This window comes from Microtus ochrogaster, chromosome 22 (genome assembly GCF_000317375.1).
Source record: "Microtus ochrogaster isolate Prairie Vole_2 chromosome 22, MicOch1.0, whole genome shotgun sequence".
NCBI classification, from domain to species: domain Eukaryota; kingdom Metazoa; phylum Chordata; class Mammalia; order Rodentia; family Cricetidae; genus Microtus; species Microtus ochrogaster.
In genome coordinates, this window is record NC_022023.1 from 10686892 (window position 1) to 10705224 (window position 18333).

Consider the following 18333-nt stretch of genomic DNA (forward strand, 5'->3'; position numbering starts at 1 on the left):
GCGGGGGAGCGCGCGCAGCGTCCCCCAGCTCCGGACCCCGCCGGGCTCCGCAGCGCCCCCTAGCACCAGGCGCGGTCGCCTCCCAGCGTCTCGGCCCGGTTCCCGCGGTGCCTCCTGCTGGGTCGGTACAGGGGTCCGCTAAGGCTGCTGTGCCGCTCTAAGCAGCCGAGGAAAGGACAGGGCGCTCGCTGCGGAACCCCGGCAGAGCCGCGAGACTTCTTTACGATCTTCCGAGAGTCAAGAATCAGGCACTAACAGAAAGGGCAGAACAGCGCGTGCAGTGTGTGGTGGCCTCCCTCGCCTGGCTCCATAGTGATGTTTCTTAGGCAAAGGGATGCCGCCTCCGTCTGGGCACTGTGCGTTCCCTGTGGCTCTGAATTTCCTGCCACGAAAGGCGAAAGGCATACCATACTGTTAAAGGTTATTCCTTTATTGGGCGTCCAGGTTTCAGATTTGCAGCGTAAGACATTATACCGCAATGAACATCGTCACGGATTTCATATTTTTCTGTTTTTAAGATTACTGTTTGGCCAGACGAAGGAGATGACGCCTCGACCCTGCACCTGGAAGGCAGAGGCAGGCGAATCTCTGAGTTCGAGGCCAGCCTGGTGTACATAGTGAGTTCCAGGATAGCCATAACTATAAAGACCAAAACAAAACAAAACAAAACAAAAAACCACCTTTCATCTGTGAGACAGGAGGATCGCCACAAGTTGGAAGCTATCCTGGGCTACACATTTCAAAAGAAAGATTACTAAAAATTACTGCCTGACTGGGCTAGTGGGGGGTTGTGGCAAGAAGATCCCAGCCCCCGGACAGCAGCCTAGGTCCCACACACCGTAATAAAACATTAGATTAGGCCGGGCGGTGGTGGCGCACGCCTTTAATCCCAGAACTCAGGAGGCAGAGCAGGCGGATCTCTGTGAGTTAGAGACCAGCCTGGTCTACAGAGCTAGTTCCAGGACAGGCTCCAAAGCCACAGAGAAACCCTGTCTCGAAAACAACAACAACAACAACAACAAAAAACCATTAGATTAGCCTGTGTCTGATCCCAGATTCACATCAGGGAACTCTCTCCCCCTATTTGACCACATCAGGAGGTGGGGCTTTGGTGAGATTAAGATCAGCTAATGAATGTCGAGCCCTTAGAAAGCAGATTATCGGGACTGGAGAGATGGTTTAGAGGTTAAGAGCATTGGTTGCTCTTCAAGAGATTGAGTTCAAACTGGGTGGTGGTGACGCACACCTTTAATCCCAACACTCGGGAGGCAGAGGCAGGCGGATCTTTGTGAGTTCAAGGCCAGCCTGGTCTATAAGAGCTAGTTCCAGGACAGGCTCCAAAGCTACAGAGAAACCCTGTCTCAAAAACCAAAAAATAGCCGGGCGACGGTGGCACGCGCCTTTAATCCCAGCACTCGGGAGGCAGAGGCAGGCGGATCTCTGTGAGTTCGAGACCAGCCTGGTCTACAGAGCTAGTTCCAGGACAGGCTCCAAAGCCACAGAGAAACCCTGTCTCGAAAAACCAAAAAAAAAAAAAAAAAAAAAAAAAAAAAAAACCAAAAAAAAAAAACCAAACCAAAACAAAACAAAACAAAAAAACCAAAAAATTAAAAAAAAAAGAGGCTGAGTTCAATTTCAGCACCCTCTACCTTCAGGGGATCTCACACCCTCACACAGGCCACAGGCATACATGCGGACAAAACACCAATGTACATACAATAAAAATAAATTAATTTTAAAAAAGCAGATTATCACTTCCTTGTAAAAGCACCCCAGAACCTGGCACCTCAGCAGTCAAGAAGTAGAAGGCAGGCAGATCGTGGAGAGTGCCAGGCCAACTAGGGCTGTATAGCCAGACCCTGTCCTATTGAAATAAAAGGAACCTGGAAGCCAGTGAGATGGCTCTGTGGGTAAAGATGCTTGCCACCGAACCCGATGACCTGAGTTTGATCTCCAGAATCCACACAGTGGAAGGAAAGAACCGACTCCTGCAAGCTGTTCTCTGATCTCCCACTTGTACCATAGTGCACGAGCATACACACACACACACACACACACACACACACACGGGGGGGGGGGTTAGTAAATGTTTAAAGCATCCCAGGAGGAAGGATGCTTTGTCCCTTCTGCTATGTGAGGACATAGAAGAATCCATCTATATACCAAAAAGTACCCTCTGTTCACACACACACACACACACACACACACACACACACACACACATGCACACACACACGCACACATACAAATGCGCACCCCAATCTACTCATGTCTCACACTCTTCAGGCATGTAAGTCAATTGTTATTTATATGCTACCTAGTTTATGGTATTTAGTTACAGCAGCTCAACCAGCCTGAGACATTATCTTTGGACGGATTTGCAGCCATGAGTTTTCCTGGGCAAATGATAAGCCCTGATATAATGGATGATGCTCGGCTTTTCCAACAGTTTCTGGAGAAACTGCTCACCTGTTGAAAAGCAGCAGTTAAATATCACTGCAGCAACTTTTAGTTGATTAACTAGATAGAAAATGCAATCTCATTGTTTAACTCCCATTTTTTTTTTTTTTTTTGTATCATCTTCAGGGACATTTTTCTAGGGATGTGTACCAGCGGGAATGGCCAATGCTAAGATGTAGGTCTCCACCAGCACGTAATTCTCCGTAGCTGTTTGTGCTTGCCCTGTGTTCACAGAGGTTTATTTCCTAGTCTTTCTACTGAATTTTTCATTTTGGGGAGAAACTTTATTTCCAAAGGCTCCAGTTTCTCTCTTAGTGACCCTTCTTTTTCTTCTTTTTGTAAATTCTTGTATAATTTACAAATTTATTTTTGTTCTTGTTGTTTTGTTTTTCTAGCCAGGGTTTCTCTGTGTAGCCCTGGCTATAGTGGAACTAGCTCTGTAGACCAGGCTAACCTCAAACACATAGAGATCCAAGTTCTGGGATTAAAGTCATGTGCTGTCACCACCTGGCCAAATTTACAAATCTTGAGTGTACATCTTGATGGGTCTTGACAAAGACCTGCAGAAATACAAGTCTGTAGAGTCGATCAGAGGAGTGCTTGCCCAGCATGCACGAAGCCCTGAGTTCTATCCCCTGCACTATATAAACCAGGCACGAGCCTGTAATCCCAGCACTTGAGAGTCAGAGGTAGGAGCACTAGAAGATCAAATTCACCCTCAAGTATACAGAGAGTTAAGAGGCCAGTCTGGGATAGGTGAGACCCTGCTCAGACACACAAACACACACACTTCAGAATAGAACAGTCCTGCCCTCCAAGAGGTTCCTTTCTCTCAAGTGGTCAAGCAACCCCTAAGCAGACTGGAATGACTAAATGGGACCCAAGGCTTGCTACTGCCGCTCTTGGCACACTTACAGACTCAGCCAGCCAGCTAAGGGACAACAGCCCAAATAGATCCAGGCAACTGATTGCTTATAGCCGAAATATGTGAGCTCAGCCTTGTGGCAGTTCCTAAATCCACGGAACAATAAAGAGGAACCAGGCAGTGGGATGTGATGGTCTCGCGTCAACTGAGAGGGGGCGCTAAGCCACAAACAAGCAGTTTTGCAGCTGTAAGCGGCTTGTGATGGGAGAGATGAATCCAATGAGGGTGGCCCTAAGTTTAGCAGCTGTGGAGATTACAAGAATTACCTTGAAGGGGCCCTGCCATTTAGGGAAAGGGAGTGAGAGATGTTGGTCTGGAGGAGAGAGAGGGACCTGATCCCTGATGTTATTTGGGGATGGGACAGAGGTTGGGGTAGGCAGTGATCAATAAGGTTTCATAGCAGGGAGGGAGGAAGGAAGGGAGAGAGGGAGGGAAGGAGGGAGGGAGGAAGGGGAGGTGACAGAAAGGGAGTGGGTAGGTGATCAGTGAGGCATGAGGGCTGACGTGGGATTCCCCTTTGTATGCTATGAATATATCTTATTACCATTGCTTAATAAAGAAGCTGCTTCAGCCTGTAACAGGGCAAAATATAGCCAGGCTGGAAGAGATATCTAAAGAGAATAGGTGGAGTCAAGGAGATGCCTTGCAGCTGCCCAGGAAGCAAGAGGTAACAAACCACAAGCCTCGTGGTAAAATATAAAATAATAGAAATGGGTTGATTTAAGATGTAAGAGCTAGCTAGAAATAAGCTGAGGCATTGGCCAAACAGGGTTAAAATTAATATAGTTTCTGCGTGATTATTCGGCTCTGGGTGGCTGAAAAACCAAAGAGCAGTCTCCATTTACAGTCTTCCAGAGAAGGTCAGACGGTCTGAATCCTTATGTTGTGGTGAGGAGTGCCTCCACCGACCCTGAGAATGTGTCCACTAAGACCAGGAGGTACCTAACTTGTCTGACTGTGGGCAGGTGGGTAAAGTCAACTTGCCTGTCAGTTTCGGGGAAAGAGCCTCCCACCTGGTGGGTAGGAAAAGGAGGGTTGCAGTCTCTGCAGCTGGGGTCTAACATTTGACAGATTTTTACAAGTAGTAACAGCCCTAAGAAATGCAAGTTCTGGGCTGAAGAGATGGCTCAGCAGTTAAGAGCACTGCCTGCTCTTCCAAAGGTCCTGAGTTCAATTCCCAGAAACCATGTGGTGGCTCACAGCCATCTGTAATGAGATCTGGCGCCCTCTTCTGGCCCGCAGGCATACATGCAGGCAGAACATTGCATAATAAATAAATAAACAAACAAACAAATAAATAAAATCTTTAAAAAAAGAAATGCAAATCCTGGGGGGCTAAGGATAAATAAACAAATAAACAAACAAATAAATAAAATCTTTAAAAAAAGAAATGCAAATCCTGGGGGGCTAAGGATAAATAAACAAATAAACAAACAAATAAATAAAATCTTTGAAAGAAAGAAATGCAAATCAGGGAGATGGCACACTGATTGCTCTTCCAGAGGACCAGGGTTCAATTCCCAGTACCCACATTGAATGGCAGCTCACAACTGTCTATGCCTTCAGTTTCAGGGGTCCCAACACCCACACAGATATGCAAACAGGCAAACGATGAACATAAGATATAAATAAATCAATTACAAAAAAGGCAAGTCCTCGAGGGTAGGCTGCAGGCGGGCCTTGACAACCCGAGACAAGGCTTGGCTATTCAGAAGGAAGAGCTGGTGTAGATAGGACGGAATCTGGCGAGCGTCGATGACAGTGGGGACGGAGCCGAAGATGAACTGGTGCCTTTGCCTCCACCTCCCCAGGGACGACGACAGGTGTGTGTGCCACCATTCCAAGCTTGCTGGAAGTTTGAGGCCAGCCGACTTCCTCGGACAGGTGCAGGACTTGTTCTCTGGGCACCCGCCCACCTGATGCCTAAGTAACTGTGTCCTGTCAGGTTTAATTTTGTTGCCATGGTCATGTTTAAGGCCATGGCATCTAGGGCATTTGCCGTTGTGATTTTTCTGGTTGGGCGATGACCTCAATATAGTATCTTGGGTGGAATCTGTAGTAACTAGGTTTATTGATTTTGTAGCCGTGACAGGAAAATAAGCAAACAAATAAATAGGCATATTCCTTTTCATAACTTCCGAAGGTTCTGTGCGGTGCATGGCATGGTGGGCTGGGGTGCAGAAATAAGAACCCAATGCCAGTGGCTTGACTTCTTTCTTTCTTTTTTCCTTTGGTTTTTTTTTTTTTTTTTTTTTGAGACAGGGTTTCTCTATGTAGTTTTGGGTGCCTATCCTGGAACTAGCTCTGGTAGACCAGGCTGGCCTCGAACTCACAAAGATCAGCCTGCCTCTGCCTCTCAAATCCTGGGATTAAAGGCGTGCGCCACCACCGCCTGGCTCGCTCTTTCTTTCTTCCTTTCTTCCTTTCTTTCTTTCTTTCTTTCTATCTATCTTTCTTTCTTTGTTGTTGTTGTTGTTGTTGAGACAGGGTTTTATGTAGATGAATTCCTGACTCTCCTGCCTCCACCTTCCAAGTGCTGGGATTACAGACAGGAGCCACTATACCCAGCTTGACTTTTTCCTTGTCCCGTTTAGTGTCTGGAGACCTGGTCCACAGGATGGTGGTCCCCTCACTCAGGGTGGGCCCCCTCTCAGTCATTCCTCTCGGGAACATGCTCAAGAAGACTTGGGGGACCTCGACTTTGCTCAGGCACCCATTTTGAGAGCTGAGCTCTTAGGAAAGCATTTCTTCTTTGTGGGGAAGCCTTATTTCACCTGTTTTCTGATCTTTTTTTTTTCTTTTTTTTAAAGATTTATTTATTTATTATGTATACAACATTCCTTCCACGTGTGCCTGCAGGCCAGAAGAGGGCACCAGATCTTATTATAGATGGCTGTGAGCCACCATGTGGTTGCTGGGAATTGAACTCAGGACCTCTGGAAGAGCAGCCAGTGCTCTTAACCGCTGAGCCATCTCTCCAGCCCCTGTTTTCTGATCTTTAACTGTTCATCTCCTCCTGAATTTTCTGCGATCGTTCTTCACTTCCACGGCGTCAGCTACTCTCTGATACTTATAATCCCTTGATTTTCACACCTCTGTGGCCACCTGTACATCAACCTGCTTTTTATCTCCATAGGATTCCAGAAAGTTCCAGGTGGTGGTGGTGCACACCTTTAATCCCAGAACTCAGGAGGCAGAGGCAGGTGGATCTCTGTGAGTTCAATTCCAGCCTGGTCTACAGAGCGAGTTCCAGGACAGGCTCCAAAGCTGCAGAGAAACCCTCTCTCAAAACAAAACAAAACAACCAAACCAAACCAAAACAAACAAGGCTCCCAGAAAACCATATCTTTACAATCAGCATCTGGGCAGCTTTGAGAAAGCTGTGAGCCTTTTCTAGGGAACAGCGCCACCATCTGGTGAAAGCTTGTATACCACCCTGCGCTCCTTCCTAGCACCAAATTTTGCCAGCCAAGTGGGCTCTCTGCCCTTCCTCTTTTCCCAGTCCCATAAGGACCCTGCTATTCTTCTAGAACTGGCCCCTGGCCTCCAGAGGAGCACACATGCCAAGATTACCTGATGGGCACAACTGGTTTTATTTTTCTCTGCCTGAGAGGAAGCTGGGCAGGAATTGGGACAGAACGCCTCCCTGGGGCGGCACTCTGCAGCAGCCCTCTTGCTGGCGGTTGGAACCCAGGTCTTGGAGCTGTCCAACAGGGACTGAGCGCTGCTGAAGAGGTACGTTCTTTTCTGGACAGGCCTCTGGCTTCAGCAAGGGGCCCCTAGGCCTCACCGATGCCGCTTGCGGATGCTCTGCAGCTCCTGCACGATGCTGCTGAAGCTAGGCCTCTGCCCAGGCTCATAGGCCCAGCACTGTTCCATGAGTCTGAAGACTGCATCAGGGCACAGCTCCGGGCAAGGCAGACGACCCCCTGGGAGGACAGGCACAATGGAGCCAGTGTGAGAAGGGACCAGATGGCTTCAGACTCATCGCCCTTAAGGAGCCAAACTGGTCTACTAAGAACCCCAAGACAGAGGCCTAGGTTCTAACCCCTAACCCACCGTGCATAAATAGGCTTGCCACCCGTGGTAGCTACAGCCTGTTCTTATTCTGCCCCAGTAGGAGGTTCTGAGAAGGAAGCATTCTGCTGCAGCATCTCAGCTAGGAGCCCTGAGGCACCGTCCTGCATCTGTGGTCTCACCCTTTTCCACAAACTCCCGTGTCTGCTGATTGGTGAGGTTGGGATAGGGTGAGGCCCCCAGGCTGAAGGTCTCCCACAGCAAAATGCCGAAGCTCCAGACATCGCTCTCTGAGGAGTAGCGGCCTACAAAGGAGACGAGGCCACATGGGGAGATAGTCTGCATTCAGGGACCCAGAGTCCACCATGCCCGGCCATCAGCCTTGCAGCCCAGGGTGGGTGAGAATCAGGTACCATAGTTAAGGGCCTCGGGCGCAGTCCACTTAACAGGGACTTGTCTGAGGCCCCCTGAGGCTGCATAGATCCCATCGGCTTCTTCTCGGGACATTCCGAAGTCACTGATCTTCAGTACATTCTTCTCGGTCACCAGGCAGTTCCGAGCAGCCAGATCCCTGGGTGAGGCAGGGCAGAAGTTGGTCTCCTCCAGGCAGTGCTGTCTGCCCAGCCGAGTCAAATACTCTAGACAATGAACAATAGCTGTTCCCTGGGGCTTAGGAGGTGGCACACTAAAGTGCCTGCCTGTTGTGCAATCAATCATGAGGACCTGAGTTCAGATCCCGGGCTCTCATAGAGAAAGCTGGCAATGCTTGTCTGTTATCCCGGCACTGGGGGATGAAGAAGAAGTGGATCCCCGAGCTGACGGCTAGCCAGTGTCACCAAATCCATGAGTTCTGGGGTCAGTGAGACACCCTGTCTCACTGTCTCACCCTGTCTCCAAAAATAAAGGGGTAAAAGATTAAGACACCTAACACTCATCTCTGGCCTCTACACACTACACGCCTATGCACCGGCACGCATACTGACATAGTGTAAACTCTCAAACACAGGGCACTCGAGACCAGTTCAGCCTGAAAGGCTGATGCCAGGCGGCCACCATGATGGGGCCTGCCGGGGCCTGCAGTCCGCTCACCGGTGGATGCAGCACTTGCTCTCCAAGTACTCCATGCCTGCTGCTGCATCCCCAACCATCTGCAGCAGCGTCTTCACCCGCAGGCGGGGTCCCTCTGTCCGCAGGAAGGTGAGAAAGTCGCCCCCTGGAGGTGAGGGCAGCCTTGAGCCTGGTGGAAGCCCCCCAACCCCAGCAAGCTGAACCGTCCCCCTGGAGACCAGCACCTCCTCTGCTTACCTTGCACCAGCTCCATGACAATGTAGATGGGCTGTTTCTGTGTGCAGACCCCGATGAGACGCACAATGTTGGGGTGGCTGTACTGTTTCAGGATCCTGTGGGGCACAGCTGCTTAGGCCACGTGTGCCCACAGCCTTCTGCACCTCCCCCTAGTACCCTCTGCTTCTCCCCTCACCCCCCACCCCCCTAAAGAAAAGCCTTGAATGCCAGCAATCCTGGACAGGTGACCACAGGTGGGGTCCTGGTCAGTACCTCTTTGCATTATGGGTGCTACTTGGACTCAGAGGATTGAATGCCAGGCCATGCACAGAGGGACCCTTCCATACAAGGAACATACAAGTAACATACAAGGGACCCTTCTTCCATACAAGGAACATACAAGGGACCCTTCCATACAAGGAACATACAAGGTCATGCTTATTCTATCACCCACCTCGCTTCTTGAAGAAACTTGGCCTTGAGGTCAGGTGGGAGCGTTTCTCGACAAGACTTCACAGCCACTGGGGTGTTGTCTGCTCGGAGGCGGCCACTAAACACATCTCCGAAGTTCCCCTGAAACAGTCCCGGGCTCACACAGCTTCCCGGTACTGCTGACCTTTCTCAAGGAGGGCAGCCCACCTTGTCCCCACTGTTCATGCTGACTGTCACCGTGGCTCTCTAGGAAACGCACCCCCCAGCAGGGACCCAAAAGTTAACCTGTGCCACCTTCCCTGAGAAGTGACGTGAGAAACCCAGAAATCACTTTTCTTTGGGTTGGAAAAGCATTCTGATTGAAAAGTGACAGAGGAGCTTGATAAGAAGCCCTTGAGGGGGGCAAGAGCTGGGTGCAGGGTGCTGGCTTCTGGGGGGGGGGCTAGGAGTCATTTGCTATTTTCTGACGAAGGAACCAGGGTACAGGCTGGAGTCACACTGAGTCAGGGAGACCCTCTAGGACTCTGGAGGTAAAACCCAAGGTGGAACTTGGTGAAGGGCCTGGAAGAAGCTGGTGAGGAGGTAACAGGTGGCCCCCAGATGGCTGGAGGATCCCAGGGTGGTGGGGCTGACCTACCCTTCCAATCTGCTCGCCCAACACCAGGTCCTCATGCTTCAGCACCCACTTGTCCTGAGGAGAGAGGCTGGGGCGTCAGAAGCCAGCAAACAGAAGAGGTGCTGGGCCCTGTGCCGGGCTGAATAGCTCTCCTGCAGACACTATGTCTGTCTTGGAGCCTCAGTGTGTCACACTGGCTGATAGGGTTGGTCGCATCCGGACACACTCAGATAATTCGGGGATCAGGCTGATATATATGACCCATGGGTGGGAAGGCATCCCACACTGAGGCTGGCCACCCTGTGGGGTAATGCTCCCTTCACTCTCTCAGTGGAGACTGAGGGAGGAGGCTGACCAGTGAAGCCCAAGCCCAACACAGGCCAGGCCAGCCACAGGCTCACCTTGGGCACGGCCCTGTACAGGACAACACCGCTCCTCTTGGTCAGGGGCTGCTGGGAGGACAGCAGGTGGTCGATGAGCAAAGGGATGCTGGGAAAGCCATCTCCTTCCAGCCGGTACAGGTTCTGTGAGGCAGGGGTTAGGGGTGTGGGGGAGACATGAGGTCAGCAGCTTCCTTTGGGGAGGAGCCCTGAGCCCTGAGAGAGGACAGGAAAAGCATGAGAGAGACAGGGGCTCTCTAGGACACAAAGTAGAGGCAGTGGAGTGTGGTATGTGGCACCCCGCTATCTTCCTTCTCTGGGGCCCCCTCCAGCTGAGAGAAGAGGCACCTAAGATGCCAGCTACTCCTTACTCTCTCAAAGTCATCTAGGCCGTTTTCCTGGAGAGGGAAAGGAGAAGGAAGGAGTGGGGTCCAGAAGGCTCAGGGTCCCAGCCCCACTCACGTCGGAGGATTGGATGATGAAGTGCCGGGGCTGGCCGTCCCATAGCACGGACAGCACGTACTCCTGCTTGCCCTGGCTTTCGCGAACCAGGAAGTCCCCCGAGTGTGTGAGCAGCTCAACCACCTCCGCCCGAGGGAGGGCCCCATGGTACCACAGCTGCTCATGGAGGGGCTTCTGCACCTCGGGAACAAGCTGCAGCGGCGGAGGGATCTGAAGGGAACATGCAGAGGAGTCACTGGGCTGGCTCATAGCAGGAGCACACTGGGCTAGTGTGGGGTCCCTCTGTCTCCTACGCTGCTCTCGTTCCTACGGCTATTCCCATGACACTAGAGAGGCCTGGTTCGCTCACTCTGAGTATAGCTTGGATGGGAAGCCCAGGCTAGCAGATCGCAACCAAGTTAGTACTTTTCTCCTCTGAACCACAGGCCTCCCCAGCACTCCCAGAGTAGACAGAGCAATGGAGTAGCCAAGGCTGCAGGGCCCTGCAACAACATTCAGGGGTGATGACCAGAGGCCAAGGGGGCTGTCGGGGCTTGGAGGTATCTGAAGCCTGGAACCCCAAGGAAGAAAAGGACGCTCCCCCACCCTCACCCCACCCCCTGCCCATTGAAAGAAGTCTAGGCAGGTCCTTCTATCTAGGGCATGGAGGAGGATGTCTGAGACTCCTGGCCTGGCCCTGCTAGATGGGCAGAGATAGAGGCCCAGCCTTAGCACTACTCACAGAGAACTTGGGGCGGAAGATTCCAGAGAAGTGGCTTTTAAGGATCTCCAGTGTGGGTGTCCTTCCCCCTTCTCGCTCCTGCTCCTGAGGCCAGGGACAGACGTCAGCGGGTGGTCAGGCTTAGGGAGGGGGAAGGGCAAACATGAGGAGCACAGCCCCTGCAGGTAGGCTGGCGAGGGAGGAGGTGCTTGGTGGTTGGTGGCCGGGCATCTCACCGCGGAGGAGGTGGAATGCCGGTCATCTTGAAGGAGCGGCACAGCCGGGGGCTCGCCAGTGCCTAGTTGCTCCATCTTCTTCTGCAGCAGCTCCTGCTGGGCCTGAAGCTTGTCTTGGCTGCACAGCGCTACCTGTAACCCCTGCATCGCCTCCTGCAGCACCTGCCTCTTGCCCAGAAGCTGCACCCTGCAGGCAGGAGCAGGGCAAGAGGAGAGCAGAGAGAAGCTCAGTCTGAAGTGTGCACGCATAGTGGAGGGGAGCCAGGAGGCTGCCACAGGTGGGGCCTGCTCACCGCTCCCGGGGGTGAGTGCTCTGTTCCTCATTTCTCAGCTCGCTCTGCAGCTGACTGACCATCTCCTGCCGGCTAAGCACCTCTTTGGTGGCCACGGCCAGCTCATCTGTCACAGTGGTCAGCCTGCACCAAGGACAGGATGGTGAAAGCTGTACCCCCCCCATCCCCCTACCCTGCCACACGCACCCTAACAAAGCCAACCTAGCCTGGCCACCTAGCTAAGGGTTCCCTGTACACACACACACACACACACACACACACACACACACACACACACACACACGTAGTCTGCCAGACTACCACGCACGTGTGCTGCACGCTCTCCAAGGTCAGCTCGTTCAACTGCAGCTCCCCCGGTTCCAGCTGTTCACCCTCTTCAAGAAGCGACTCATCGAAAGTGACACAAGGTGGCACATCGGGGGTGGATCTATGGGTGGAACAAGGTCCTTCAGTGACTAGGTCAGAGGTCTGGGAGCCAAGGATAAGGGCTGGCTTACCCATACTGCCGGAGGAAGCCTAGGTACTCCAACTCGGGCTGGATGCGGGCAGCAGCTGCCGCCAACTCCCGGTGAATGGTCGCCACATCGTCCTGCACCAGACTGCTGATCTCCAGGTATTCCTGCAGGATGTCCTTCCTGTACCCCCCACCCCAGAGAACCACTGAGTTAGAGGGCCACTCAGCCTAGGACACTGGTGTGGTTCAGGAGCAATTCTAGGTTGGACGAGGCGCCCCCACCCCCACCCTGCCACTTTCAACTCTGCTTGTTTGCAAGTGAAACCTTAGGCAAATCATTTAAGGCCCTCCTTGGCCTTCTGCTTCCTTGTAAGATTTATAGGCACATAGGGCAGTTCCTGGTACACAGGAAGTACTCAGGAGCTAGGTCCCCAATAAATATATAAGGAATTAATGTGGGGGGGGGGGCTGGAGAGATGCCTCAGAGGTTAAGAGCATTGCCTGCTCTTCCCAAGGTCCTGAGTTCAATTCTCAGCAACCACATGGTGGCTCACAGCCATCTGTACTGAGATCTGGCGCTCTCTTCTGGTGTGCGGGCATACATGGAGGCAGAATGTTGTATGCATAATAAATAAATCTTTTTTTTTTTTTTTTTGGTTTTTCGAGACAGGGTTTCTCTGTGGCTTTGGAGCCTGTCCTGGAACTAGCTCTGTAGACCAGGCTGGTCTCGAACTCACAGAGATCCGCCTGCCTCTGCCTTCCGAGTGCTGGGATTAAAGGCGTGCGCCACCACCGCCCGGCAAATAAATCTTTTTTTTTAAAAAAAAAAAAGGCACTAATGTGCTGTTGACCCCAAGTCTGTGTCTCCCAGGCCTGGTACCTAGCCCGCCGGCTCCAGTTCCGGTCTTACGTTTTTATCACTGGTTAGAATGGAATGGGGCTGTGGGCTTACAGGATGGCTGCCATCTCCTCGTGCAGGTCCTGCAGCGACTGCAGCAAGCCAGGCAGCATGAACTGGTGGTAATGCTGGTGGTGCAGCTGTGCGGCCCTCACGCCCAGCACGTAGCGGTTGTGGTGTGCAAAGAGCTTCCACAGGCTGCGCACGTACTTGTCTTTGGCCTTGTCTCGGTCCTTGTCTGGCGGGTGGGAGGTAAGAGGTGTGTGTGGGGGAGGGGTATCACACATAGACACACACACACACACACACACCCTCAGGGGGCTGGTATTCCAGAGGCCCAAGCAGCAACCCCACCCCTGGGCACCCGCAGACAGGTCTACTGGGCCGAGTTTTTGTTCCTGTGGGAAAGGAAAGCCCCCAAACCTTTGCTGGCTTCCTGGTACTTGCGCCTGGCCTGGGCACTATCGCGAACCAGGGTCCGGTACTGACTCTTTAGCTTTTCAATGTCCTGACTGTGGGTCTGGAAGAAAAGGGAGGTCAGAGCCCGGAGGCCGAGCCTCAAGCCTTGGGAGTCCTAGCTGAGGTAGAGCCTTAGAAAGGTTGTGCTATCTAGGGTGTCAGGTTAGCCTAACTTATACTTCTAGAAGAGTCTGGAGACTTCTGGGGAAGCTGGCTGCTGAGGTCAGAGGAGCTGAGTTATAGATGGTCTGCTGAAGGGGCCAGGAAGGAATTTGGGGCAGGACCCGACTACCTGGTGGCAGGTAGAGTTGGCCTCAGGTAAAAATATTCCTATGACTCCACCCTCAAAAGCCCCTTAGGCTCAGCTTCCTCTCCTGTTGTTATCACATTGAAATTTTTTTTCTTGGGCTGAAGAGAAGGCTCAGAGGTCCTGAGTTCAATTCCCAGCAACCACATGGTGGCTCACAACCATCTGTAATGGGGTCTGGCGCCCTCTTCGGGCCCTCAGGCATACATGCAGGCAGAACACTACATAATAATAATAAAAAAAAAGAAATTCTTTTCTTTTTCTCCATTTTTTTCTTGAGGTAGGGTCTCATTCTAGTCCAGGTTTACCTAGAACTCACTCTGTAGCCCAGGCTGGCCTGAAACTTGTGGCAATCCTATCTCTGGATTACAGTCATGAATCACTACCCTCAATTTCATGTTGAATTATTATTATCTCAAAGGTTTGTCTCATTTCATTTATGTGTGTGTGCGCAGGAAGGCATGTCCTTCCAAAGCCAGAGGGGGTTATTATATCCTGGGACTAAAGCTATAGGCGGTTGTGAGCTTTGTTTGATGTAGGTGCTGGGATCCGAACTCTGATTCTCTGAGAGAGAGCAGTAAGCACTCTTAACCACGCAGCCATCTCTCCAGCTCTTTGTGCATGCGTGTGTGTGTGTGTGTGTGTGTGTGTGTGTGTAAGGTGTGCATATGATACAGTACACATAAAATCAGAAGATAACTTGCAAGCATTGGTTCTCTCCTTATTCCAGGGATCAAACTCAGGCTGGCAGGCTTGGCAGCAAGTGCCTTTGCATACTGAGTCGTCTCAGTGGTCCTTAGTTTGCTTTTGTTCTCCCCCACCCTCTTAGACAGGGTCCTGCTCTATAGCCCAGAATAACCTGCAATCGTCTTGCTTCTGTTGCCTGTATGCAAGATTACAGACCTGGCGTGTGCAACTCTTTAATTTCCACCTTTTTTTTTTTTTTTTTTTTTTGAGACAGGGTTTCTTTGTGGAACAGCTCTGGATGTCCTAGAACTCACTTCATAGACCAGGCTGGCCTCAAATTCACAGAGATCGGCCTGCCTGTGCCTCCAGAGTGCTGGGATTAAAGACAAGCGTGCCACCACCACCCGCTGCCCGCCACCGGCTAACTTCCCACATTTTTAATTTGCATAGGGTCCTGCACTGCATGTTCTTGGTAACAGGACACTAGGTGGTGGCCACAGACCGGAGTCCTTATCCAAATTCTCTGGCTTGGGTGCCGGGACACAGCGCGCAAGCTTTCATTTGCTTCTTGAAACCTCAGTTTCCCCGTTGTTACTGATTAAATTCATAGGCTTGGCCAGTCTTAAAGGGCCAGCTAGTAAATATTTCGGGTATGTAGGCCAAAGAGTCTGGAGAAATTACTCCATTCTGTAACCGAAACATAGAGTCCTAAACGAGCGTGGCTAGGACCCCACAAACGGGCAGACCCTTGAATTAGGATGCAGGTAGGAAAGGAAGTTGGACCACAAGGGGGCGCTGTGGTTCCACGGGAAGACCTAGCTCTGTGGCGCTGAAAGGGGTGTGGTACTCGGAGGCTGACCAGTGACCGTGGGAGACAAAGCAGCCGCACACACCCCAGCCTATAGTTGAAGAGTCGCTGGAATTGAGACCTCGACAGACCTCTGTCTCTGGGTCCCTGGAAGGAGCCACTCTGAGTCAAAGACGGACTTGGCCACCCCAAGTCCCTCACCCCTGAGCTGCACTGATCTCTGAGGCAAGGGCTAGTCTCACCCATTCTGGGCTTCAACACTCTGCTCATGCACAGACCGATGCCTCGACAGGCCCTGTAGCAGGTTAGCCAGAGCTGGGGGAGAAAAAGAGGAAGCTGCAGCAGCAGCAGCAGCAGCAGGGTCAGACAAGCCATCCTGGAGCCAGGCCTGCGGCCAGTGACTTCCGCTTCCGCAGGCGTTCTTGTGCAACTCCTGATTGTGAGAGTTCTCCTCGGGGTGCACACCCACCTTGGTGAGCTCCTGCTGCAGCTGCTGCCACTGCTCGTTGTACGTCTTTCTCAGGTGCTGCCGCTCTCGGATCAGCACACTCAGCTTGCTCAAGGGCCCCGAGTTCAGATCTTCCGCGTGCTGCCGCAGCACCCGGCTCAGGTTCTCTGTCTGGCTCGTGATCTCTGCCCAGGACTAAGGCACAAGGTGGGATGGGGAAGCAGGAAGAGCGTGACAACGGCCCTCAAGCCTAGACGTGTTACATTTCTCCAGCCCCACATCTAAGGGTTTGGGGAGAAGCCGGTGAGTGGAAGCTCACCTGGCTGACGTGGCTGTCAGGACCACTGCTCCAGTTCTGACCTCCGCCGTCCTGCAGGGACATGTGGTGGAGCAGTCCTGCATATTCCCGGTCACTCTTGACCCTCTGGGCCATCCACTTCCTCATCCCCTCCAGTAAGCGGAGCTCCGCTTCCTGCATCTGTTGCACTGCTCCGTGGCCCTGGGGGCTGCACAGCTCCGAAGAGAAGCCCATATTGGTGTCCTAGGGACAGAGACCAGGTCATTCAGTGGCGACAAAGCAGCAGCTGGAGGTGGATGGGCAGGAAAAAGAGGCCAAAGGCTAGTAAGGTCAAAGAGGGCTCCCTCCGGGCAGGACATGGGTGGAGTCCTATCCAGCAGAAAAACCGAGAGGCACAGAGAGCAACCTGGGCTGGGGACGGCACTTGCTCTTTCCTGTGTGCCAGGCCAGGTCCCAGAGCCAGTGGTTCCTTTTCCAGGAACGGACTGGAGATCCCTACTAGGGTCCGTCACCCACACAGTTCCTGAATGGTCCCGGATCCTGCACCAGGGTCCTCAACAGTGCCAAGTTTGCTGGACTGCTCGGCGCCACTGGACTCTCCTGCCCTTCCCAAGCTCCCAGCCCCACCCCCAACAGGTTTCAGGCTCCCAGAGCATCTGCCTGGCCCCTTTCCAGTTCTCACCCACTGCCACCCCTTGCCACCCCTTGCCCATTCCCTATCTAACCTTCTGGACCGCAAAGGTGAAGTTACCTTTGCGGTAACTTGTGGGCAGCTAGCTGCTCCGGGGGCAGGCAGCAGCGAACCAACTCGGGCCCAGAATCCACTCAGCCCAGTTCCTGATTACCAGCTTCCTCCTCCGTGGTTTCAGTTGCCCCAGGCCCCGGGGCGGGTCCACTACAGGGAAGGGGAGGGCTGGAGTTTACAGCCCCCCCCCCCCCACTCTGCATGCCCTGGGCTACAGCCTACAGAGGCACGGGAAACGGAAGGGAGGAGGAGGCCGGCAAAGAATGGTCATGCCTGTGCACCAGACACTCCCAAGGGCCCTGCGACGTCCCGTGAACATGGAGAAGGAACCCAAAATGGAGTGGGAGGGACTGAAGGAGTTGGGCCCAGTGGCACCTAGGGTGCTCAGAGTCCCGCCAGGGTGCTAAAGTGTCAGCGATCGATCGCAGACACAGACGCAGGGGAGGAGGGAAGCCTAGTCCTGTCCCTTCTCTGGATTCCCTAAGCATAGCCCGGGCGGGCATCAGCCTCTATTTGAATAGAAAATTTCCAAATAAATACCCCGAGCAGAGGCCTGCTGCTCAGCACAGGTACCCAGTAGGGCTTCAGTCTCAATGGAAGCCTGGGTCAGCGCTGGGTATGAGAAAGATGCTCAGGCACCCCCAGCCATGTAGTCCTAGTGTGCTATCCTCATCCACCCCTTGTAAGAGTCTCTCTATGTAGTCCTGGCTGTCCTGGAACTCAATATGTAGGCCAGGCTGGATTCAAACTCAGATCCACCTGCCTCTGCCTCCCAAGCTGGGATTAAAGGTGTGCACCACCACACCCAGCTCCATTTCTGGGCAGAAACGAGATTATCTGACTTTAGGATTAGAACCCACTTTTAGGGGAAGCCAGGGCTTAACCTGTAACCATGGGAGAACACCGCTTACTGGCTGGCTCGGATTGCTTTTATATACACCCTTGGCCAGGGGTAACTCCCCTCCCCGGATTAGCCCCCTCTCCCCAGTAAGCCAGATCTTTTCCACATCAGCCATTAAGAAAATGCTCCCCAGACTTGCCCAGAGGCCAATCTGATGAAAGGCAATTTCTCAACTGAAGCTTCTCTACCCAGATCAAACTAGCTTGTGTTACATCCCCTGGCCTCCCTTTCCCCAGCCCCCCACCCCCACTTCCGCCTGGCTGCACACATGCAACACACACACACAAGCACACACACTAACAAGCAGACACACACAACACTAACAAGCACATGCATACACAAACAAGCACATACACACTAACAAGCACACACACAAGCAGCGCACACAAGCACGTGCACACACAAACAAGCACACACACACAAGCACGTGCACACCCACTAACAAGCACACACAAGCACACACACAAGCACGTGCACACCCACTAACAAGCACACACACAAGCATGCACACACTAACAAGCAC

General features: G+C 52.5%; 1 protein-coding gene across 1 annotated transcript; it reads right to left on the minus strand.

The window, feature by feature from the left end:
• Nucleotides 1-6971: 6971 nt before the first annotated feature.
• Nucleotides 6972-16986, minus strand: Fes (FES proto-oncogene, tyrosine kinase). Its single transcript, XM_005357645.2, has 19 exons — nucleotides 16890-16986; nucleotides 16186-16407; nucleotides 15888-16061; nucleotides 13581-13677; nucleotides 13212-13395; nucleotides 12303-12440; nucleotides 12113-12232; nucleotides 11806-11928; nucleotides 11513-11699; nucleotides 11298-11381; nucleotides 10577-10786; nucleotides 10136-10258; nucleotides 9756-9809; nucleotides 9141-9259; nucleotides 8708-8802; nucleotides 8492-8615; nucleotides 7816-7973; nucleotides 7585-7707; nucleotides 6972-7314 (listed from the first exon to the last, which is right to left on the minus strand). Exons 2-19 carry the CDS (start codon nucleotides 16396-16398, stop codon nucleotides 7172-7174), a joined length of 2469 nt encoding a protein of 822 aa, XP_005357702.1. The 5' UTR covers nucleotides 16399-16407; nucleotides 16890-16986; the 3' UTR covers nucleotides 6972-7171.
• Between the last annotated feature and the right edge of the window lie 1347 nt (nucleotides 16987-18333).

Bases quoted from the DNA above. Each gene is read 5' to 3' on its own strand.
- Fes (XM_005357645.2), bottom strand. From the start codon at position 16,398: ATGGGCTTCTCTTCGGAGCTGTGCAGCCCCCAGGGCCACGGAGCAGTG. The intron at 11,700-11,805 runs GTGAGCAGGCCC...TCCTGCCTGCAG, and splicing joins AGCACTCACCCCCGGGAGCG to GGTGCAGCTTCTGGGCAAGA. The intron at 7,315-7,584 runs GTGAGACCACAG...CTGTCCTCCCAG, and splicing joins ACGGGAGTTTGTGGAAAAGG to GGGGTCGTCTGCCTTGCCCG.